Source organism: Caretta caretta, chromosome 26 (genome assembly GCF_965140235.1).
Source record: "Caretta caretta isolate rCarCar2 chromosome 26, rCarCar1.hap1, whole genome shotgun sequence".
Taxonomy (NCBI): Eukaryota; Metazoa; Chordata; order Testudines; family Cheloniidae; genus Caretta; species Caretta caretta.
This window is the reverse complement of record NC_134231.1, coordinates 13,245,099-13,270,020: the sequence shown is the minus strand read 5'-3', so window position 1 is coordinate 13,270,020 and position 24,922 is coordinate 13,245,099. Positions and strand designations below refer to the sequence as shown.

At 49.0% G+C, this 24,922-nt stretch overlaps 1 protein-coding gene across 7 annotated transcripts in view; it reads left to right on the top strand.

Moving 5' to 3' along the window:
* TET3 (tet methylcytosine dioxygenase 3) overlaps window positions 1–24,922 on the top strand; it is a 176,208-nt gene that overhangs the window by 108,658 nt on the left and 42,628 nt on the right. For all 7 annotated transcript variants that reach the window (XM_048829214.2, XM_075123489.1, XM_075123490.1 and 4 more), the window contains one exon: window positions 9–2,670. In XM_048829214.2, the coding sequence (XP_048685171.2) occupies window positions 9–2,670 (2,662 nt within the window). The remainder of the gene's footprint in view (window positions 1–8; window positions 2,671–24,922) is intronic.

The window sequence follows — 24,922 nt, the reverse complement described above, 5'->3', positions numbered from 1 at the left end:
TCTCTCAGACAGGTTCGGAGGGCAACCCAGTTGATGGACCCAAAACAGGCCAAATGGAAGAAGGGCCAATTAACTATGTTGAAGAAAGAAGGTTGAACGAAGGAAGCGGGCCCAGCCTGGTGAATGGGGGGAGCCAGCAGGCTGGGAGAAGTGCCCTGCTAATGGAAACGGACGACTGGCTTGCCAGCCAGCCTGTCACCCGGCACTCCAGCGAGAAAGCCAAATGGGAGAGCGCTCCGGCCCCGGGCCGGGGGGACGCCGCCAACGATGCGAACCTGGAGGACGCTCGGAACCTGGTGGCCTTCTCCGCTGTGGCCGAGGCCATGTCTTCCTACGGAATGCCGGCTGCCGGGTCCCCGTCGCTGCTGAGCACGCAGCTGTATGAGAAATTCAACTTGGAGATGAGTCGGGGAGGGGCGGGCAACCCAGGGCTCCCCCAGCCCGACAGCGTCCCCGGAGGCGAGGATCTGAACGCCCTGAAGGCTGCCCTCACCCTGGCCAAGCATGGCATGAAGCCCCCCAACTGCAACTGTGACGGCCCCGAGTGTCCCGACTACCTGGAGTGGCTGGAGCAGAAGATCAAGTCGGCCCTTGGGGAGGGGCAGACCTGCCCATCCCAACATCTCAGCGACGCCCACCACCAGCCCTTAGACAAAGGTGCTACTCCCAATCAGGTGCCTGCCGTGGTGGAGACGCTTAAGCCATGCCCTTCAGATGGCCTCCCCTTTTCCCAAAGTGCACTGAACATTGCCAAGGAGAAGAACATTAGCCTCCAGACAGCCATCGCCATAGAAGCCCTCACCCAGCTGTCATCCGCTCTCCCGCCGCCGGCCAGGGTGACTCCAGCCACTCCTGGCAGCCCCCTGCCATCTGTGTCGTTCGCCTCCAAGGAGCAGCTGGTCTGTTCATCCCCCTTCAGCCCAGACGAACCCCCGGTGCTACCCTCATCCAGCAACGAGCAGTACCAGAGTCAGAACGCACAACCCTACAGTGGACACAGTGTGCTCCAGACGTCTCGGGCCCTGAGGCAGTCCTCTTGGCAGCCGGCGGACCCCCAGTATATCCTCGAACCCAGCACCCCCCGGGAGCCTGCAGGCCTCTTCCCCAATTTCACCTCCACCCCCCAGAAACTGGAATTTTCTGAGCCGTGGGATGAAGAACCCAAGCCGAAAAACAACTTGTGGATGCTGAACTCCGACCTGCCCGCCTCCTTGGTGAGCGACCCGATGGCTGAGCTGGAGCAGCTGCTGGGCAGCGCCAATGATTACATCAAGTCAGTGTTTAAGAGGCCTGAAGCAATGCCCAACAAGGTCAAAGCCGTCAAGCCGAAGCAAGAGCCGCTGGTCCCGGCTCTGAAGAAGGAAGCCGGGGGTGGTCATCCCAAGCTGGCCCCCAGCCAGCACTTGTCACAGCTGCTGCAAGAAACGGACTTCCATAAGAAGACCCAAATGGTGCTGCAGCAGCACCTCCATCATAAGCGCAATCTCTTCCTGGACCAGAACCTGGCCCAGCCGGGCCCACAGGACCAGCTGCCCAACTGGTGGGCTCCCGGCTCTCAGGCCCTGCTTCCAAAGCCATCTGAAAAGCAGGCCAAAGAGAAGAAGAAGAAAATTCAGCCCGACAAACCCTCCCAAGTCAAGCCACTCCGGAAGCAAGTCCAGATCAAGAAGTCCAAGCAGAAGGATTCGCAACCACTGTTCCTGCCCCTGAGGCAAATTAGCTTGGAAGGATTTCACTCAGCTGCCGCCACTCAGCTCCCAACGGAAGAGATGCAGACTGAGCAGCCTCTCCCCGGCACCCCTGTCAAGCCCCCGCCTCTTGCACTATTCACACCCAGCTCCGCTGCACGGTCTCAGCTGCAAAAGCAGCTGGACGACAGAAGCCAGGCTCCCAACACTCAGGAAACGGGCGCTCTCAGCCAAGGGAGCCCAGAGGAAAACCTCCAGCATCACCTTCACCAGAACTTTGCGTGCCGCCCTGCCCCGCCCGGCACTCCCGTCTCCAGCTATGCGCCCTGCTGCTCTGCTGTTCCCTCCGGTGACGGGCAGGACCAAGCTCCCCACAAGCCCTTAAACCTGCCAGACCCGCTGCCGGCCCAGAACTCACTCATGGTGGATGACAAGCTGGAGGAGCTGATCCGGCAGTTCGAGGCGGAGTTTGGGGAAAATTTCAGCCTGCAGAATTCTGACCTCCCGGCTCCGCTCGCTGATGGTCCGCCCTCCCAGCCTCTCTCCCACCAGTCGTCTTCTCTGAGCCACTCTCCAGAACTGCCAGGGGTCTCAGATTCAACCCTCCAAGTGCCGGCTGCCGAAGATGGAGTGCCACCCCTGGCCGAAGCTCCTGAAGTGGGATCCAAAGGCTTTTCGCTGTCGCCCGGGATGGGGCAGCATTTTGAGAACCCCTTTGCAGCTAGGTCCCCCAAGCAGATTAAAATCGAATCTTCTGGTGCTATCACCGTGGTATCAACCACCTGCTTTTACTCCGAGGAAAACCAAAACGCGGATGCCGCTTACCTGGATGGGACCCCGACCAAGAACGACGTGCCGTTCACGCCAACCCTCAGTGGATTTTTGGAATCTCCTTTGAAATACCTGGATACGCCAACGAAAAGTTTATTGGACACCCCAGCCAAGCGGGCTCAAGCGGAATTCCCCACTTGCGACTGCGTGGGTAAGTGAAGCTGCTTCTCCATGGCTTACAAGGGCCTGATTCGGGATCTGCTAGGCTGTGGGGGGAGTTTGAGCTAAATAAAGACTGCAGAAGGGGTGGGTGTGTGTGTGTGTTCACCCCTATACAGAGAGCCCACTTGAGGCCCTTTGCACCACTCCTTTGAGGATTAATTGGATTGGAGTGGTACGTAGGGTCTTGTGTTGATGCTCTGCACAAAGGATGAATTTCACTCTGATGCGAAAAGTGAACGGGTTTGCAATACAGGAGGAAATATACAAGGAGTCGAGCATCTTTGTAAGTATCCTGGACAAAATAAAGCTGGGAAGTGATGATCGGGGATTGTTTTCCCAATCAGGATTTGTGGGATATGCTGGAATCCATTGCAATTATTTTAAGGTGAACTGCAAAAAAAATTGAACTGTGGGGGGAGGGGAGGAGGGGGAAGTGCGTGTGTGAGCACAGTGTTAAAGATTACATCAGTAGCAGAATAGGTATGAGAGAGAGAGATGTGCCATCTATCTTGAATGGTTCAGTGGTTCTCAGCCCGTGGGCCACTTGTGGCCCAATCAGCACACAGCTGCGGCCCATGTGACATCCTCAGGGCCATATAGGTAGTATTGGATGCAGCCCACAACGGTAAATAGGTTGAGAACCATGGACAGATGCAACAAATGCTGCATCTTGGCGGGGGGTTAGACTAGATGACCCTTGCGATCCCTTCTAACCTATGATTCTACATGCATATATTCCTCATGATATACTACTAAAATCAAATTATATCTTTAAAAGGAAATCTCTATTTATGTTAATTATAATACCTCAGATTATGAAAACTGAAAGAATTTTTCAACTCATTTTATTATTGTATTCTAACATGTATATTGGGGTAATGCCCATTCAGGCCCTGCTGTGCCTGGTACTGTACAAACTTATAACAACTGCCAGTCCCTGCCTCAATGTGCTTACATTTCAACTTTAATTTTTCTCCCATTTCTTTTTGCATTTTTGTTCTTCTGTCCTTATGGGTGGCGGAATTTGAGCCATCGCCATGCCTCTGTTGATAGGCAGTTTTACTGTATGGATCTCCTTCACTGGTGTCAAGCTGCGGTGTTGGGGTTTCTAACGCTGCCAGGAATGTTTAAATTTCATCCCAACGAAAATGCCTGGTTTTGTAGAAACGGAGAATAAAGAAATCACAAAACAATTCTATTCGGAGAGGGGCCAAATTTTCAAAAACAGCCTCTAATATTTGGTGCCTCTGTTTTGAGTGTCAGATTTTAGGGACATACGTTAGCTTCTCAGCTGATGTAAATCGATACAGCACTACTGGGAACTACGCCAATTCCCACCAGGCCTTAGGGGCTGATTTTCAGAAGGACCGAGGTTTTGCAGCTCCCGTAGGGTATGTCTACATTGCAGCTGGGAGCCAGCCTCCAGGCCTGGACTGACAGACTTGCACTAGCTAGTGGGGCTCCTGGAGAGGCTCAGGCTTTTGCCACCTTGCTCAGATCCAGGGGATTGCGAGGTAGAGCTGCCGCCCACACTGCTGTTTTTAGCACACAATCCTAGTAGCATGAATCCGTCTCCCCGGGAGAGGAGCCTCACACCTGGCTGCAGTAGAGACGGATGTCACTTAGAGACGTGGGTGCGCAGTCGCTCTGAAATCAGGCCCCTTTGAGGTGTTTCAAATGGAGCACCCAGAAACGGAGGCCCCTAGAATTAGAGGATCTTTTTGAAAGTTCTGGGGCTGTGCATTTTTGTGACTCTTTCCTGCGGCAGAGAAACCTACATTTTAGGGTATAAATCACTGGACCATGTCCCTGTAAAGATTTCAGTTAAATCTCGTTGAAATCGATTGACAGACTACCGTGGCCTTCGGGTCAGGCCCTGTCTGGGCCTTTGAAACAGTGCTACCTGAACGCTTTCGTCACCCTACAAGGGGGATCCCTCGGGATCAGGGGCACGTTTGGGAAAGCTGTCCTTGTTGTACCTGCTCTGTGGACAAACCGCGATGCTCATTCTCCAGCCTGTCCCTCAGTCCAGGAGGAAGGAGGCTGGCTAGGGAGAGGTGGGTTCTCTGCATTTTCGGGGCCTTTTTCTGGCCCTTGTCCATTCAGAAGTCCAGGCAGAGTTCCTTTGGGGGATGTACACTAACTCCTCAGGGCAGTGGGTGCAGTTGGAAGAATCTCTGCGTGGTGTCCCTCTCTGGATCCCTTGCTTTGACCCTGGATCATCATAGAATCCAAGGACTGGAAGGGACCTCGAGAGGTCATATAGTCCAGTCCCCTGCACTCATGACAGGACTAAGTATTAGCTAGACCATCCCTGACAGGTGTTTGTCTAACCTGCTCTTAAAAATCTCCAATGATGGAGATTCCACAACCTCCCTAGACAATTTATTCCAGTGCTGAACCACCCTGACAGGAAGTTTTTCCTAATGTCCAACCTAAACCTCCCTTGCTGCAATTTAAACCCATTGCTTCTTGTCCTTTCCTCAGAGGTTAAGAAGAACAATTCTTCTCTCTCCTCCTTGAAACAACCTTTTATGTACTTGAAAACTGTTATCATGTCCCCTCTCAGTCTTCTCTTTTCCAGACTAAACTAATCCAATTTTTTCAATCTTCCCTCATAGGTCATGTTTTCTAGACCTTTAATCATTTTTGTTGCTCTTCTCTGGACTCTCCCCAATTTGTCCACATCTTTGCTGAAACGTGGCGCCCAGAACTGGACACACTACTCCATTTGAGGCTTAATCAGCGCAGAGTAGAGCGGAAGAATTTCTTCTTGTGTCTTGCTTACAACACTCCTGCTCATACATCTTCAGGCCCCATCCTTGTTTTTTAATTTTATGTCCCCTGTCCGCAGTTAAATTGGAGTCCTGTGGTCCCCTCCCTCACTGGAGAGGGTGGGCCTTCATGTCTGATAGGCTCCGCCTACCCCCTGAGGCTTTAAATAGGCGGGGTGTTTTCACCAACGTTGTGCTCGCATAGAAAAGCTAAGGAAAGAATTTGGGGTGTATTGGAAACAACAGAGGGGCCACAAAAAGGAGACCCCATGTTTGATTGGGAGCTGGCTTCTGGCCAAACAAAAACTGAGCTTTTATGAGCAATCATCTATTTATTTATTGGCTTGTAAATTTAAAGCGGTGATTGTACCAAATGACACCAAAGAAATACAAAGAAACTCCCAGCATTTGTGGAGTTGGTTGAAACTTTCATCGTGTTTGAGTTTTGCCTCCAGTGCCAGGAAAGATTTGGCTTATTTTGGGCAGGAAAAGAAAGAAAGAAAAAGCAATTAAGTAGGAGTCGGGTCTTGGTACTTTATTAGGTGTCTCTGCTGTTAGACTAATAAAATCAAACTCCTCTGTGTGTCACTTATTGATCTCTGTCTGGACGCCTGCAGCCCAGCTGAGATTTGCTTTCTCCTTTCCTTGGCATGGGGCCAGTTAGACATGATGGGAATAAAAATTAGGGCTGGGGAGGAGTGGGAAAGAAAAAACAACCCAACGGCAAACCCCTGCCTAACTAAGGAGCCTTCTCTGCTCACTAAAGCCCCAAAGAAAGTGCTGTTAACCAGACTGCAAGTTCCCTGCTTGGAGAGTGAGTTCTCTAGGCTCTCTGAGGTTGGCAAGCTCGTGCTGAGTTTTATCCAAAGCCCGTTGACGTTAATGGGAATCTGATTTCCATGGACTTTGGATCAGGAATGCCCACTTTCTTCCCTGATTAGCAAACGTCCTAAGCCGTCCAATCTCCCTAGAATCCCCAGAAGAGGTCCATTAATTCTCCTGGCCCAGCAAGTTCTCTGTGAGATCACAGTCTGAACAGGGTTCAGTTAATGGTACCGGCTGTTCCACCTTGGATAACCAGCTCTCTAAAGGGCTGATCCAAACCCCATGGAAGTCCAAGAAAAGATGCTGATTGTCTCCCCTGGCCCTAAATCTTCCAAACGTCTGCAGTCCTCTGAGATCAGTTGATCCTCTAGTTGCTTCCCAGTCATGGTGATGTCCCCTTTTCTCCCCAGTGCTGGGAAACCCCATTGACTATTCCTTTAAAGCAGTGGTTTTCAAACTGTGGGTCACGACCCAGTATTGGGTTGTGGAATGTAAGGCACTGGGTCACGGTGGCTCTGGTCAGCACCGCTCACCGGGCCATTAAAAGTCCCATCAGCAGCACTGCCCGGCTAAGGCAGGCTAGTCCCTACCTTTTTCCGACACCGTGCTGTACCCTGGAAGCAGTCAGCAGCAGGTCTGGCTCCTAGGCAGGGGGGTCACGAGGCTCCGCGTGCTTCTTCCCCCCGCCCCGAGCACCGGCTCTGCATGCCCATTGGCCGGTTCCTGGCCAACGGGAGCTGGCGGGGAGGTGCCTGCGGGTGAGAGCTGCCTGGAGTCGCTTGTGTGTCTCCGCCTAGGAGCCAGACCTGCTGCTGGCCACTTCCAGGGCACAGCGCAGTCTGTGGTGCCAGGACAGGCAGGAAGCCTGCCTCTGCACCCCACTGCGCCCCTGACCGGGAGCCACCTGAGGTAAGCCCACACCCCAACCCCGCACCCTAGCCCCCTCAAACCTGGAGCCCCTTCCTGCACCCCAAGCCCCTCATCCCCACCCCCAGCCCAGAGCCCTGACCCCCTCCCGCACCTCAATCCCCTGCCCCAGCCCTGAGCCCCCTCCCGCAGCCCTCACCCCTCATTCCCGGCCGCAGCCCACACCCCAACCCTCTGCCCCAGCCCTGAGCCCCTTGGGCACCCCAAACCCCTCATCCCCAGCTCCGTTGAGTCATGGGCATCAACAATTTTCTTCAACTCAGTCACCAGAAAAAAAGTTTGAAAACCACTGCTTTAAAGTACAGCAGCCTCTGTTTTCATACGACTGGAGCATCCCTCCCATGAATTAGGGAGATCCTGCATGGTGACCCTAGGCAGCGCAGGCTGGAGAGCTAGAGAGGCAGAGAGAACCACAGGGTCTGCCTATGTCCGGCAGCCTCTATTACACCTCTCCTGCCCCCAGTGTTCATTCTAACCAAGCCCTGTCTCCACCAGTCCCAGCAGCACTATTCACATAGCCGTGAAGCAGGAGCAGATCCAGTTGAAGGTGGCAGGTGTACAAGTTACTGTGGTCTCCGACTGAGCTGCAGAGGCCCACCCTGGTTAACAAATTGACTTAGCTGGAGAAATAATGATAATGTATGTAATTACTTGCCCTCCCATACCCTGACCACATGGCTTATGCTCATGGGTGCTGCCAAGATCCAAAGCTGTGGCTTATGTATACTAGCCAGTCCGTGGGTTCTTCTGTCAGCTCTTTTCCCTCCAGCCCTTTGCCCTGTTTACTTTGGGCTAGAACCCCTGATCTGCTGCTCTGGAGCTACAGGGGGATCTGTGAGCTCTGTAATAACAGTAGATCTCCAAGTGCTTTGCGGGGGGGGGGGTCAGTATTGTTTGCCCCATTTTACAGATGGGGAGAATGCAACCATAGCCCCCATGTTCAAATGCTGCACACTACTGTACCACCTGTACAAAATATGCCTTTTGAGCAGTGTTACTCAGACCTCAGTGGTTCAGGAGCCAAATTAGCAATCAGCATGACCCAGAAGAGCCAGAGTCATGTGAATTCATGGTTTCATTTACTATTTTTATACATTCTCACAGCAAAATGTCTGATCAGGTATTATTATTTTATCAACTACAGTTGGCTAATAACTTAGATTGGTTAATAATTAAATTACACAGTGTTTTAATGTGTTCTGCAAAGAGCCACAAGAGACCCATTAAAGAGCCACTTGCAGCTTGCAAGCCTCGGTCTGAGTATCGCTGCTTTTGAGATATCCTTTTAAAATGAACAGCATGCTGTTTACAGATCAAGACTATAACGGGGTTCAAAAAAGAACTAGATAAGTTCACGGAGGACAGGTCCATGAATGGCTATTGGCAGCGATGGTGTCCCGAGCCTCTGTTTGCCAGAAGCTGGGAATGGGCGATGGGATGGATCACTCAATGATTCCCTGTTCTGTTCATTCCCTCTGGGGCACCTGGCACTGGCCACTGTTGGAAGACAGGACACTGGGCTAGATGGACCTTTGGTCTGACCCAGTATGGCCGCTCTTATGTACTGGTCAGAAATATCATTGTGAGATATAGGTGACAATGCTGTGTGTGGAATTATGGATACTCACTGAAGTTATGCTTTGATGTCTGGGATTAAAAGGTGTTTAAACCAGGCATGTCAGGTGGAGTTGATAAACAGGTTTCCTCATGACAAAGGAAAGAGACCAACACCTCAAACCAGGTGTGGCCAGATTCAATGGGCTATTCATTTGTATCTGAGGTTGCAGGGAGAGAACATTTTACACGGTACAGTTGCATCAGGAAGCATTGCATTGGAAAGCTGTAATCAGTTGGAGTCACCCCCTGGAGGAGACTGAACCCCAAGGGAGCAAGGTAGCCCTTGAAACCAAGGCAGACTTTGAGGTATAAGGGCACACAGAAAGACTTTGCTTTATCCTGCACCTGACGAGACAAGGAAAACCAACTCCTTGGCCTCTGCAGGGATCCTGGCTGAAAGCAAGCCAGCCATTGCTGGGCTAGGAAAATTGGTGAGGAAACTACCTTGTGCAAAGGCTGTAGCTTCTTAAGTTCTCAGTCATTAGAAAATGTATTTTTACTTCTGTTTGTCTGTAACCCCTTTCTACCTGGTATCACTTAACCTATGCCCTTTTTGGTAATACACTTACTTTATTTTGGCTCTAAACCACCTCCCGGCTGTGTTTGAAGGGAAGGGTGTGTTTACCCCAGTTACCGTAAAGAACAGCGAACTTAATATCTCCTCTGAATGTACAGCGGTAGGGGCTGTGCATTGCAGAGAAACTTCCCTAAGGAGCTCGGGGGCTGGAGTTTACTGATTGTCACCTGCTGGGCTGGGAGAGCCTTGAGGAGTTTGCTGGTGAGGCAGACAGGCTGGCAGCTGACACAGTCCAATCTCCAGCAAAGCTCACTTTCGCTGAGGTGGGGAGGAAAGAAACACAGTGGCTCCCAGGTCTGGGTGTCCCCAACAGCATGTTACAGGGAAACTGAGGAAGGGAGCTCGGAAGTGACTTGCATTCCAGTGAGAGAGCTAGGAACGGGAACCTGGGTCTCCTGAATCGGTTAGGCCACGCTGCCTCTCTAATAGCATTAGAGCTTTTGGTCTGCTTGACCGTTCTGGTGTGGCAGCATTTTGCACCCATTTTGCCCTGGTATAACGACGACCCCAAGTGCAGAGCAGTGGAGAATCGGGGCTTAGCTCTTCTGGGGGCTGCTCCTACGAGAGTAACGTGCTGTGATGCTTTTTGGGAGGCTCCAGAACCGTAAGTTATCTTGTTGCCCCTCTGCCTCAGTGAGAGAGAGGTTTGCTGATGCTAAACTGTGTGTCGGCTCCCTGACGCTCCATTGTGGTAGCCAGCGCCTCAGGACCCCGCCAGCCTGGCAGGTAACACTTGGTGTACTTCATGTCCTGAACCCCGTCCAGTTTCTCTATAGCCCATAGCCCCTGTCCCAGGACACCCCCAGAAGTTACCAAGTCGGCTGTCTCCAAAGTGGCGGTGTGCACACGAGCCTGTTGGCTCAGCTGAGGACGCACTCTTTACTTCGATATTACAGCACTGGGATTGGCTTAGGGCAAAACAAAGAAGTTTATTAGTAGAGAGAGATCTTGTCAGTGATACGAAGCAAACCGAAATGGTTACAAATAAAACAAAAGTATAACATGCTGTCCAGTGACTAAAATTCACCTTTATCAGGCTACGATCTTCTGTCTAAAGCAGTTTTCTTACCTAACGTGACCTTTCAGCCAGGATCTAGGTTTCATGGATGCGTAATACTGTCCCTTTCACCTCCTCAGTGATTAGCACAGTGTCGTTTTGCTTCACCTTATATTTCCCCAAAACTCACTGTTTGGACCCTAGAGCCAAGACAACCTCCTGTGGCTTTAGCCTCTGGTGTCTTCCTAGGCTGACTTCATGACCTGGCTTTTCCTGTTGACTTGCATACAAATTGGACGTCCTTTGTGTTGATTTCACAATGCTTAATTTACATTAGAGGAAGGGCGATAATTCCTTTCCCTCCTGTCGGGAAGAAAGCCTGTTTCTCCCTGTGTTAGGTTACAAACTTTAAAACATAATATCAGTGAGTAAATATGATTCCTCATACAGTGTTAATACTAGGGTGACCAGACAGCAAGTGTGAAAAATCAGGACGGGGATGGGGGGTAATAGGAGCCTATATAAGAAAAAGACCCCAAAATCGGGACTGTCCCTATAAAAATCGGGACATCTGGTCACCCTAGTTAATACAGACATTTCACACTGATATCAGTGACCAGTAAGAACATAACAGCCATACTGCGTGAGACCCATGGTCCATCTAGCCCAGTATCCTGTCTTCTGACAGCAGCTAATGCCAGGTGCTTCAGAGGTAATGAACAGATCAAGGCAATTTATCAAGTGATCCATTCCCGTTGTCCACTCCCAGCTTCTGGAAGTCAGAGGTTTAGGGATGTCCAGAGCATGGAGTTGCATCCCTGACCATCTTGGCTAATAGCCATAGACGGACCTATCCTCCCATGAACTAATCTAGTTCTTTTTTTTAACTCTGTGACAATGAGTTCCACAGGTTGACTGTGTGTAGTATGAAGTACTTCCTTTGCTTGTTTTAATTCTGCTACCTATTAGTTTAATCAAATGACCCCTAGCTCTTGTGGTATGTGAAGAGGTAAATAACACTTGCTATTTACTTTCCCCACACCATTCATGACGTTATAGATCGCTATCATTTCCCCCATTAGTCATCTCTTCTCTAAGATGAACAATCCCAATCTTTTAAATAAAGGAGTATTTGTGGCACCTTAGAGACTAACCAATTTATCTGAGCATAAGCTTTCGTGAGCTACAGCTCACTTCATCGGATGCATACTGTGGAAAGTGTAGAAGATCTTTTTATACACACAAAGCATGAAAAAATAAAGTGATCACTTTAGATAAGCTATTACCAGCAGGCGAGTGGGGTGGGGGGAGGTATTTTTTCATGCTTTGTGTGTATAAAAAGATCTTCTACACTTTCCACAGTATGCATCTGATGAAGTGAGCTGTAGCTCACGAAAGCTTATGCTCAGATAAATTGGTTAGTCTCTAAGGTGCCACAAGTACTCCTTTTCTTTTTTCTAATACAGACTAACACAGCTGTTACTCTGAAACCAGTATTTTAAATTTCTTCTTGTATGGAAGTTGTTCTATACTCCTAACCATTTTTTCCTTCTCTGTACTTTTTCCAATTCTAATATATCTTTTTTGAAATAGAGTGACCAGAATGTGACACTATATTCAAGATGTGGGCATACCATGGATTTATATAGTGGCCTTGTGATATTTTCTGTCTTCTTATCTATCCCTTTCCTAATGGTTCCTAAACTTCTGTTAACTTATTTGACTGCAGCTGCACATTGAGTGGATGTTTTCAGAGAACTATCCACAATGACTCCAAGATCTTTCTTAAGCGGTAACAGCTAATTTAGACCCCATCGTTTTCTACGTATAGTTGGGATTATGTATTCCAGTGTGCGTTACTTTGCGCTTATCAACATTGAATTTCATCTGCCATTTTGTTGCCCAGTTGTTTGAGATCCTTTTGTAGCTCTTCGCAGTCTGCTTTGGACTTACCTACCCTGAGTAATTTTATATCCTCTGCAAACTTTGCCGTCTCACTGTTTACCCCCTTTTCCAGATCTTCTATGAATATGTTGAATAGCACAGGTCCCAGTCTAGATCCTGCCATTTACCACTTTCCATTGGGAAAACTGACCATTTATTCCTACCCCTTTGCTTCCTGTGTTTTAAACCATTACTAAACCAGGAGAAGATTTGCTTTGCTTTACTTAAGAGCCTTTGGTGTGGGATTTTGTCAAAGGTTTTCTGAAAGTCCAAGTCCACTATATCCACTGGCTCACCGTTGTCCACATGCTTATTGATACCCTCAAACAATTCCAATAGGTTGGTGAGGTGTGATTTCCCTTTACAAAAGCCCTGTTGACTTGGTGCATCGCCGGCTTTCATTTGATACCTTGCAGGACACTTTCTGGATAATCAGGATAACCCCAGTGTGTTAGATGTAATGAGTATGTCGGGGCCTGACAAGAGTTGCTGACGCAGACTTGTGAGCCACCAGTGGGCCTCTGGGTCACTCCTGTGAAGGGTGTACTGGAAGGCAGGACCAACTTTTCATCCAGGGGAAGAGAGCAGTGCACAGACACCTCTGCCCCAGTGCATTGTGGTCCCTTTCACAGCCCCAGGTGGAGGGGCTGAGAATCTGGAAAAGAGCAACGCACAGAGAATTCCAAATGCTTATGGTTTGTCATCCTCCCGTTGCACTGAGCTGTTGCCTGACTGGGGAGTGTTTTAAATGCCTTCGGACCTGGATTCGGGTCTCAGTTACCCCATTGTCAATCCGGCGTCGCCACTGTTGGAATCCGTGCAGTTCCACCAGAGTTACACCAGTCTGAGATCAGAATCCAGCCCTGAGCGAGCCGCCATCCTGCCCCTTCAGCCCCAAGCCAGCCTCCGCTCAGGCTCCGGGGTGGTTTAAGGGCTCAGCGACAGTGCAAGGCAGCCCATCTCCCTTGGCAGCATCCAGCCAAGACAATCGCAGACAAGTGCAGCCAGCATGAAGGGGGCAAGGCAGGCCAGCTGGCTGAATAGCAGCGAGCGTGGGAGCTGGAGGGGAGCAGGTGGGGTAGGGAGGGTTGGGGCGGGCAGGGGGGTTTGTGTGCCAGGGTGCCTCTCTCTGCTAATCGGCTCTCCACAGAGCTCATAAAAATGCACAGCACTCAGCCAGCCTATGCAAATCCCGTAGCATCTGGGGGGCTGCAGGGCTGTTTAGTTTGCGATGACTGTTGCAGGCCAGTTCAGGGCAGGCGTGAGGTTATAAAGCAGGGTCTGATCTTTCAGGGTTAAAATGCTGCCTTAAGAACTCCTCCATGTTTTATTACTTGTGTCCTGCTGGCGCTGAGGTTGGGGAATGCTTTGCTGAGCGCTCCCCCGGGGGGTGGGATGCAGTGGTAGCATGCCTTGAGACCCTCATAAAACTGAGCTCCTTGTATGCTTTTGAGGGGGAATCGGTGCTGGGGATTGTCTGTCCTGGAGAGTGATGTCCTCTGTCCACGGGGACAGTGGCAATATAGACTTCTCCAGCCATTGTCACTAAACTGGAGGTGAAACCGCTAGGGGTGAGCAGAGAGTTTATGATAACCAGGACTGGACTCTCTGATCCAGGAGCTCTCCCTTTCAGTCCTAGGTTGCTGCAGTTAAACATACACGGCCGTTTCACGCTGTCGTCTCTCTACCGAGATTTCCGATGCAGCGTCGGACGTGCCGCTCCATTGTACGGACTTCACAGGGTTTTCAGAGTTCATATGACAGCAGCGCCTAGAGGTCGCAAGATCAGGACTCCCTTGCTCTGGGTGCTGTGCCTATGCATGGGAAGAGACAGCACTTGCCGCAAAGAGCTTGCAGTCTAATTAGACAAGACGGGCAAAAGATGGGAGGGGAAACCGAGGCACAACTCATCGCATGTAATTCTCTCCAACATCATGACATCTGTGCCTGGATTCCCGGCAACAGCACCCGGAGGAAGCAGAGGGAAGAATCCTCATTGTACCTTGATAGTGCTCACAGCCACCCACTCCTGCTGTGAATTGATATGGCTAGAAAACCCCGAGGAATATTGGTACAACACAGCTCGTTAGCCCAGGGCGAGATGTGGCACAAGGTTTTATTGGTTTTTGGCTAGGTGCGGGGCAGTGGCCAGAGCAGGGACGGGGCACCATCCATCCACTTTACAGACATTAATGAGTTGAGCCTCACAACCCACCTGAACTATTGTTTCCTTTTTAAAGGTGAGGAAACTGAGGCATGGGGAAGGGACATGATTTGCCCAAGGTCACCCAGCAAGTTAGTGGGGAAGATGTGAAGTTAACCAATAGTTCTGACTCCTAGCCCCCACTCCCTAACCAGTCAGTGACTCAGCCCGCCCTCCCTGGTGTCTCGGGGGGCTCTGGAGAGCCAGGGAGCTGCGCTCAGTGTGGATAGTTTTGACTGACTGGAGAATTTGGCATTATCCCTTTCCTTCCTCTGGTTTCCTCTGTTTATATCCTAGCTGTTCTCTTCTCTCTGCATGTCTGTGTGAAAGCAGAATCTCTCCTGCTTTGCTGTCTTTGGCCTTTCTCCTTTTACCTGGACCTTGACACCACATGGGTGGAGATCTGTTTTCCCATGATTGAAATTGCAGGGGAAGTTTTCAGCAAGGCAGAGTCTAATGACCAAAGTTGGTTTTTGGCCAGGATTCCTAACTCCTAGCCTTGTAGAACGGCACCATGGGATCATTAATGACCAGGTTCTCAGTTTTACAGTACATCCCCATCTCGCCACCACACTGGGACAGGTTTCAGGTTCTGGCCGTGGCCTGGAGTCCCCCCTCCCAGTTTCTGAGGACTTCCTAAAATGGTTTTCTCTTCTCCTTTGCTGTGTGAAAGACCCAGCAAACTGCAGAGGGAAACTGATCATACAGGGAGAACAGTGAAACTGCCTGTACCCTAAGTGCTGTCCAGTGTGTAAAGGAAACAGACTGAAAAGATTAGCGAGAAATATTTTTCCTAGCCCTCTGATCTCCTTCAGTTAACAGGGACCGTGCGTGTTACAGTAACAGGGGAACTGTTTTCAGACAGATGTGTGGGTCTGAAATTGATCATGTCATTTCACACGGAATGCCAAGGGCTCTGTCTGAAAACGGCTCTGGTGGTGGTGATTTTGGATGCGGGGGAGGCAGTGTGGATAGCACGCTGGACTGGAACTCAGGACGCCTGGATTCTGTTCCCAGCTCCGTCACTGCCCTGGGGCAACCCCCTCTGTGCAGGGCCGTCCCTAGCAATTCTGGGGCCCTATGCAGGCCTCCTGGGGGGTGGGGTGGGGCTGGCTTGGGGGGCAGGGGGGAACCACCCCCCAGCACTGCCGGCAGCACGGCTGGGGCCGGGTCGCTGCACTTCCTGCCGCTGGTGAGTGCATGCCCAGCCCAGCTGCACTCCTCAGGGGAGTGGGGGAAGAGCTGGAGCAGGGGCTGGTGCCCCACGCAGCTGCATACTTTGCGTATGGGTAAGGACGGCCCTGTCTCTGTGCCTCTGATTCTCCCTCTGTAGAATGAGGATAAGCATACTGGCCTCTGTTGTGAAGCACTTTGCGAGCGAGCGATGGGAGGAGCTAGGTAGCCGTATTGTAAGCTAGTAGATCTGATGGACAGGGCAGGGCTGAATGGCAAAAGGCTTTAAAGGCAAAGGCCAAGATTTATGTTGGGAGGTGGTGGCAGAGAGGGAGTCAGTGGAGGGATGCCAAGAAGGGGATGATGTGGTTGGAGTCGTGAGCCAGGAAGATTGTCCTGACCTGTTACTTTTTGCATGGACTTGAGGCACTGTGGCTGGCATCAAAGGTGGAACAGTGGAGATTACAGTAGAGGCACCAAAGAGGATGGAGACCTGGGCAAGAGCCTCTTGGGTTGTTTATTGGAGGACCATTGAAGAGACTCTGATCCTAACCCCATTGGTACTTGCTTTCCTTTTCTGATAGTTCAGTGGTTGACACCAGCAGGCTGGGGCTGTCTAAGATAGTAAAGGGGAGTCATTATTGATGTAGGCTAAAGCAAGCTGTTGCTGAACACACTGTGTTACAGGCGTGTGGGGCTGGGCCACCCCTGGGGGAGACGTGGAGAGGGAGCAGGACTTAGAGCGGCCTGTGCTACACAGGTGGTCAGACCAGATGATCTGGTTGGTCCTTCTGGCCTTCAACGCTATGAAGCTCTAAGTTTTCTCCCTGCTTCCTTCCCTGCTGAAGTGACTTCCTGCAGCTCTTCAGTGGATGCACTCCCTTCCAAGCCAGCATAGCATGGCTGGCCAGTGTATTGGGGGCATGGGGGGGGGGGGGGGGGTCAGTCCACGGTTCATGCCCTTGCCTGTTTAGGAGAGAGCCAAGCATGCAGCCTCCCAGCGGCCACGAAGAGAGCTCTGATGCATCCCTACAGGGGCCTTGATGGGTTTATCCCGCTTGACTGTAGTTCTAGTAGACCGAGCCTCAGTTTGCACCCAGCTGAATGTAATGTATTTCCAAGGGGCCTCTCACAGTGCTGTAGGTGTGTGTACCCCAGGTATTAACCAAATGCACCACCTTACCCACTGCACCAAGATCCTCCATCGAAGCCTTTCCCAAGCCACCGAGCAGAGGGCTCTCTCTCCCTCGCTTCAGGAGAAGGGCTGGGAAGACAAGGTAATTAATGGCCAGCATAGGTGAGCTCTGGTGCCCTCTGTGACAGGTTCGGTCACAGAGACCCCCTTGGGATTGTCTCCTGATGTGCTGGATTTACCTCTGAGCCCGTTTTCCCTGCCACTTTGGGACTCCAGAACCCGGCCTTGTTGAGCCAGACACGCCAGCCTGCTGCAACACAGACCCAGGGTCTAGATCACGCCCCCAAAACTGCAGACTTAACTGAAAACCACTCAGTAAGTCACCTATCTCCAACACCCAGACACCCAGCTCCCAATGGGATCCAAACCCCAAATAAATCCGTTTTAATGTGTATAAAGCTTATACAGGGTAAACTCATAAATTGTCCACCCTCTCTAACACTGATAGAGAGATATGCCCAGCTGTTTGCTCCCCCAGGTATTAATCCCTTACTCTGGGTTTATCAATAAACAAAAGTGATTTTATTAAGTATAAAAAGTAGGATTTAACTGGTTCTAAGTAATAACAGACAGAACAAAGTAAGTTACCAAGCAAAATAAAACAAAACACGCAATTCTAAGCCTAATATGTTAAGAAACTGATTACAGGTAAATCTCACCCTCAGAAATGTTCCAATAAGCTTCTTTCACAGACTGGACTTCTTCCTAGTCTGGGCCCAATCCTTTCCCCCGGTACAGTCCTTGTTAGTTCCAGCAGGCATCTTAGGTGAAAAGCTGGGGTTTTCTCATGACTGGAACCCCCCTTGTCCTGCTCCACCCCCTTTTATAGCTTTGGCACAAGGCGGAAATCTTTTGTCTCTCTGGGTCCCCACCCCTCCTTCTAAATGGGAAAGTACCAGGTTTAAGATGGATTCCAGTTCAAGTGACATGATCACATGTCACTGAAAGACCTTATTCTGGCCAACATGTACACAGGAAGGCTTGCAGGTAAACAAACCATTTACAACCAATTGTCCTATGCAATGGGAGCCATTAAGATTCTAAACCACCATTAATGGCCAACACTTTGCATAATTACAATAGGACCTCAGAGTCATACTTTATATTTCTAGCTTCAGATAAAAGGATGATACCTTCATACAAATAGCATGAACACACTCAGTAGATTATAAGCTTTGTAATGATGCCTTACAAGAGACCTTTTGCATAAAGCATATTCCAGTTACATCATATTCACACTCATAAGCATATTTCCATAAAACATGATGGAGTGCAACATCACACCCTCCTTAAGCCAAATGGGTATCCTGCTCCAGGGGTCTCTTTGGAGCTTCTGTGGGATGGCAAGACAAGCAGGTGTGCAGACAGGCAGCTGCTGCCTCCCCTTGCGTTAAGGGATGCCCCAGTTTAATGGGGGAGGAGGAGGTAGTGAAATACTGTTAGTACGTGGTGCTTGCCTGTTATCTGTTACCGTGTGGCATGAGATCACCCCATGAGATAATACAAAGGGCTTGAATTGTCATTGCCCTGCGTTGTGGACAGTCATTTACACCAGGGCAAGGAGGGTGTAAAACAGTTCTCTTCTGATCCCCATGTGGCACGGGAGGTAAATTGACTGCAGAAGGTGCAGAATAAAGAATCAGGCCCTAAATCTGTGTCAATTGCTCAGCACTGCTGGACAGAAAACAAGCCCCACTGAAGCATCTGCTAACTAGCTCTTCTTCCACAGATGCAGACTGGTTGCCTGTTCCCCACCATGTAATAGTAACTGTGATGGCCCAGGCTGAAATATCTATTTTTAATTATCTCTGTATTGGTTCTTTATCATTCAAATAGCCCAGCACTCCCTCTGAGCATGGTCAGAGCCAGGACAATCACGTTTCAGAGAAAAGAAGGCCAGCTGCATTTATACTCAACAGAGTAACCAAAAGAGCAAATCACATTAGCAGCAGCTTGCAAACTTAAAAAAAAAAAAAAAAGCCAGCCAGGACTCTGGCCCCCATCACAGCCTGGTTGCTGTTTGTTCCAGGAACGAGGTTGGGGAGGGGGCGGTGTGGTTTACAAGCCACTGATCAGGCCTCTGTAGTGGAAGGACAAAGTCCCTGGCTCCGCCCTGAATACTGCCTGGAAAGCTCAAGTCTGGAATAACTGAACCGTACCAAGGGGAATGAAGCATCTAGGGATATTAGGGTCTGATCTGACGAGGTGCTGCTGAATGCCCTCAAATCCTAATTGTTTTAAACAACACTAACTGGTAAAATTGACTGATGTGCCCAGATCTGATTATTTTATAGGACACCCCACAGAAGCCAATCCCCTGTTCTCCTCCTGGGCTCTTTGGACCCATCCTCCAGCTTGCTCCTGTAGGGGAGGGGAGTCCTGGTTGGGATGGTCTTTGAGTACTTTCCTCACATGGGGGGACCAGAGTCGCAGCTGGTGTAACGTGAGCTCAATGGAGCAGAAGGTTTGGCCCAGGGAACCCATGTGGAACAAGTGCTCCAGCCCATCAGAATCTTACCCTGCAGCCACGCAGCACTCAGCAGCAGCGCTGGTAAGGCAGTGTGTGCGTCTGTGATTACGTGCATTCGCGCCGTTCTAGATTTTGCAGCGGTTTTAAGGCCAGAAAGGACCAGGAGGATTGTCTAGTCTGACCTACTTGGTTGCTGTCTCAGCAGAGAGGCCAAAGCTCAAATGGTCGTAGGATTTCCCCCCGCGGCTGCTGGTTTTGGGCTTCCTCAAGTTTTGGTATCCCCAGGTACTGAGGAAATGCAACTCTAGCTAAGGCAGTGGAAGTGGAGGTTTGCTCCAGGGGTCTCAAGTTGAGCTTCCGGTAGTACGGGACACTTTTTGAAAATGTAGGTCTAACTTGTTTTATTCTTAAGGATCTTTGCAGGGAATCTCTCCCTTTGGAGCACATACCCTTTTCTGTTGCTGCTCCCGCCATCTGAAGAGAGAATCTCCTGGAGGGTTTGGGACATTTGGTTATCATGGAAGTTATAAGGCCATAAACAAATACAATACCCACATTTCTGCTCACTGCCCAGCACTGAAATCTCACACAGAAGCTTTCAAAGTACTAAGACCCTTTTCCCATGAGAATTTCTTCACTAACAAGGTACTAGCAAGAGAACTAAGAAAATATACCCATATACAACAGTGGGTCTAAATAAGCGGTTACCACCCAAGAAAGATCTTGGAGTCAGCGTGGATAGTTCTCTGAAAACTTCTGTTCATTGAGCAGCAGTGGTCAAAAAGGCCAACTGTATGGTAGGAACTATTAGGAAAGAGAGAGAAGATATGACTGAAAATATCTTAATGTCACACTATAAATCCATGGTGAACCCGCACCTTGAATACAGCATCCAGTTCTGGTTGCCCCATCTCTAAAAGGATAGAGTGGAAGTGGAAAAGGTTCAAGGAAGGGTGATACAGCTGATCAAGGGTAGGAAATGGGTTCCATACTAGGGGACGCTAAAAAGATACAGGCTGGTCAGCTTAGGAAAGAGACAACGGAAGGGGGATATGGTGGTCTATAAAATCATGGATGATGTGGAGAAAGTGAACACGGAAATGTTATTTACTGCTTCACATAACACAGGAGCTAGGAGTCACCTCGTGAAATTAATAGGCAGCAGGTTAAATACAAATAAGAGAAAATACTTTTTCACACAGTGCACAATTAACCTGTGGAACTCATTGCCAGGGGATGTTGTGAAGGCCAAAAGTATAATTGGGTTAAAAAAAGAACAAGATTAGTTCATGGAGGACAGGGCCGTCAATGGCTATTAGCCAAGATGGCCAGGGAAACAACTCCATGCTCCAGGTAACCATAAAGCTATGGTTACCAGAAACCGGGAGTGGAAATGGGAGTGGATCATTCCGTACTTCCCCTAGTCTGTACACTCCCTCTAAAGCTCTGGTACTGGCCACTGTTGGAGGCAGGATACTGAGCTAGCTGGACCAATGGTCAGACCCAGTGTGGCAGCTCTCATGTTATACAAGAGACCGGGATCTGCAGAATGGTCTCCAAATAAAATGTTCACCTGTCAGTTGCTCTTTAAACACACACCTTTAAGGCTAATGAATTTTACGTTCATTTTTCTTCCGTCTGCAAAAATCCATAGGGGTATGTGAGGTAATATATTTTATTGAACCAACTTAAAAGTTCAAACAAATCAGTTCTAGGAGCACAATGCACAAGAGCGCCCTGCATTAACAAAAATGGTTGTAATACATCCCTAAAAATAATGCTTGGTCCTACAATAACAAGGTAGTGTAACCCTACCAGAACTGACCCACAATTCTGTTTCATGATTTTGATTCCTGGGTGCAAACGACGTTCTTGGGTAGTTGAAGATTATTTGGTCATGGAGGGTTGGTAAATTCAAGGCAGTGGGAGGAAGGGTGCTCATAAGAGGGATTCTGGGTTCAACTCCGGGCTCTGATACATGCACCCTGTGTGACCTTGGCATGTCACTCAGAGGGAAGTTTTCAAAGACACAAATGGCAGGTTGATGCCTGACTCCCCTTGAGTTTCAATGAGAATTGGGACTGGCTCGGCACCGTTGGAGTGCGCAGGTGTTTTGCCACTGACTTCATTGAGAGCAGGATCAGGGTTTATGGTGCCTTTGAAAACTCTGCTCCTGAATTATGATGATTTTAATTAGCAGTGTTTCTATTTTGGTAGTGCCGAGAGGTCTCAATCAGTGATCAGGTCCCCATTGTGCTAGGTGTTGCACACACTGAGAACAAAAATCTTTGTCTCAGTTCCTCCCATCTGTACAATAATACTCCCTTTGTCTATCGTGTCTATTTAGATTACCAGCTCTTTGGGGAGAACGCCTCTCTCGCTGTTAGTATAGCCCTTAGCCCAGTGCGGTTCTCATCTTGGCTGGAACCACTAAGTGCTAATGTCGTATAAATAATACTAATCATTGTTATTTAAAAGCCTGCTTTTTAGAAACAAGCTAAACCCTACAATAACAAAGTCACATGCACATGACAGGAGGAGAAATAGTTTGGTGAGGAAACAGGCTTTAGCTTACTATAAACAAAGTAGCAAGCAGTGATGTTAGGCCAATATTTTAAAAATTGACTAGTGATTCCGGGTGCCTCATTTTTTGGGGTGCTCAACTCAAGACACCTTAAAAGGGGGCAGTTTCAGAAAGTGCTGAGCACCCAGCCCAGGGAAAATCCAGCCCCTTTAAGGGATCTCAAGCTGGGTAATCGAAAATTGAGGCATCCAAAATCACTAGTCACTTTTGAAAATCTCAGCCTTGAAGATCACTCCCCATACCACCTAGAACCCGACATTCTAGTAATGTTCTGAGCTGAAAAGGTTTGAACCAGTCATGGCTGAAACCTACTTAAACTTGTAGTTCATCTTTCTCTCCACGAGGGTGTGGAAATTAGTAGCACAGCATCTGTAGCCAACTCACAAAATGATTGGCTGAAACCGATTCTGGAAACCAACACTGAAAGGTATTAATGCTTTGCAAATCAGTGGGAATTCTGAACAATATGTACAGTCCAGCTGCTCCTGGAGTTCTCTGGCCTGTGTTGTACAGGAGGTCAGATTAGATGAACGCAGTGGTCCCTTCTGGCCTTGGAATCTATGATGAAGCTTTGCTGTGAGTCAGACAAAAGGAGAGCTTTGAAATCAGAATTTTAATTTAGCGTGAATTTGTATAAGTCTCCCCCAAATCCTCTGGAAGCAGAAATGACTGAATCGGTGAAGATGCTGCCTTCTTCCATACAGGTGCTTGATTCTTTCTTGCATGCTTTAGGGGTAGCCAGCTGGCATGGAGACATTCCAAAATAGTAGCATTTGTTTGCAACGAAGCGAAAAAGTCACTTCCCAAATCTGTTCGCCTCTCATTTGGATCATCTCTAACAATGTTCCCACCGGGCGGTGATGCCAGGTGTAATGTTGCCTCAGTTTGGCCTCTCTGATCTTTGAGGCTGAGTCCACTCTGCGTGTGCTCAGAGGGTAATTGTACTCCGGAAAAGGAAGCAATTTGCAACCTCTTGTTTAGAAACAGGAAATAGAATTCGGAGTGGTCCCGATTTCTTGCTGAGAGACAGAATTATGGACGTTCTTTCCTGCTCTTACTAATCCAAATGCTTAGACGTTCCTTGCAAATCTGGAAAATGGAAAGTACTTTGTCTTTGTCACTGCGGCAGGTAAATCTCTTCTGAACTCAAGTGAACCTGATAGATCCAGCATTTCTGAGAGTGGCATGTGCCGGGGAACAGTCCCCTAGAGTTGTTAGATTTTTCTCCTCTTGCCAGATGATTTGGTAGGTCATTGTGATTGATAAACATTTTCTTGGGTTGCATCTTTATATATTTTTGCTGTTACATTTTCATCCTGAATATTTCTAAGTGCTAAAATAGTTTTTTTTCCCTGCATTTGGGCACCATCACATTTGGAATAGCTGAAGACAGATCATAAAACATATTTCCGTTCAGATTAGTTTTAAAATTATTTATATTTTTAGATATTTTGAGTGTAATCTCATGTAACCAGGATCTCTCTTTCCTAATCTGTTTATATCTATCTGCATGTCTTAATCTAGCTATAAATCTATCATTTTTCTCCTCTATTTATCTGACTTGTCTCGCTATCTTTATTTTTTCCTGTCTTAATAGATTTCTCTCTCATTTTTCCAGAATATTAGTCATTGCAGTAGCTAGTTGCTGGGCCCCTGACAGTGTCACTTGAATTTGCAGTATATATTGGGTTTCCCAATTTAAAGTAAGTAAATAATTTAAATCAGAAGGATGCTGGATTGAAAATACTTTTTCTTTTCTTTTTTTTTTTTTTTGGCCGTGTGGTAGAAAGACGATAGTGAAATTAATAGTAAGAGACACTGTCCCCCCTTTCCCTTGCAAACATGCAGAGACACTATATCACTGTCCCCAATTGAAATAGTCACCTAAAGAGAGAAACTGAAGTTTTGACAAAACCAAGTTGTTTGGCTCTTTCTGGCAAAAAGCTTTTAGGGCCCGATTTTTATAGGTATTTGGGCACCCAATGCCTATAAAAAAAAACCAATGGGAGTTAAGCACCTAAATACCTTTAAAAGGCTGGCCCTTACGCCTGGTCTGCACTACAGAGGTAGGTTGATGTAAGCTGCCATGCACTGACCTGCTGGGCATGTGTCTACACGTAAATTTGTCTCCCACTGATGTAAGCTCTCCATTATACGACATAGTAACAGCACCTCCTCGAGCGGCGTTGAATCATGGTCAATGTCCTGAAGTCAACGCAGCACGGCTGCAGATACTGTGTTAAATATGTTGACCCACGCAGCTGTCCCACAATGCAACACACTGATCACTCTGGTCACAATTGTTAATTCCACTGCCCAGGGGGTCACAGAGACCAGAAGCCTCCTCCCACCAAAACCCCAAGAATTTTTGAAATACCTTTTCTTGATTGCCCCGCTTGGCAAGTCCACCTAGCAGCTTTCCATGGTTATGCACAAGGGCCCAGCTGACCATGCTGGCTACGCAATCCAGGCGCACTCCCACCTGGAGTAGACAGGAGATATTGGATCTCCTGGGCCTGTGGGAAGAAGAGGCTGTGCGGGCACAGCTAAGGACCAGCCATAGAAATGTGAAGATCTCTGAGCAGATTGCACGGGGGATGCAGGAGACGGAGTACGACAGGGATCAGCAGCTGTGCCACGTGAAAGCAAAGGAACTGCAGCAGGCAAACCAGAAGGGCGGAGAGGCTGACAGTCAATCCAGTGCCGAGCCGCAGACCTGCTTTTACAAAGAGCTGCATGCCATATTTGGCGGAGACCTCCCCATGCACCACCCTGGGTACCGCCGTGGAGCCCGAGACAGAGGCCCCTGGCGTGAACAGTGAGGATGAAGAGGATGAAGGACATGTGCCCGGGAGGCCCAGCTATGCCAAGAGCCAGGATCTTTTTGAGACTTCACCATAGTCCAGTCGGTCCCAGCTGTCAAGCGTGATGCAAGGGAAGAAACCTCAGGTAAGA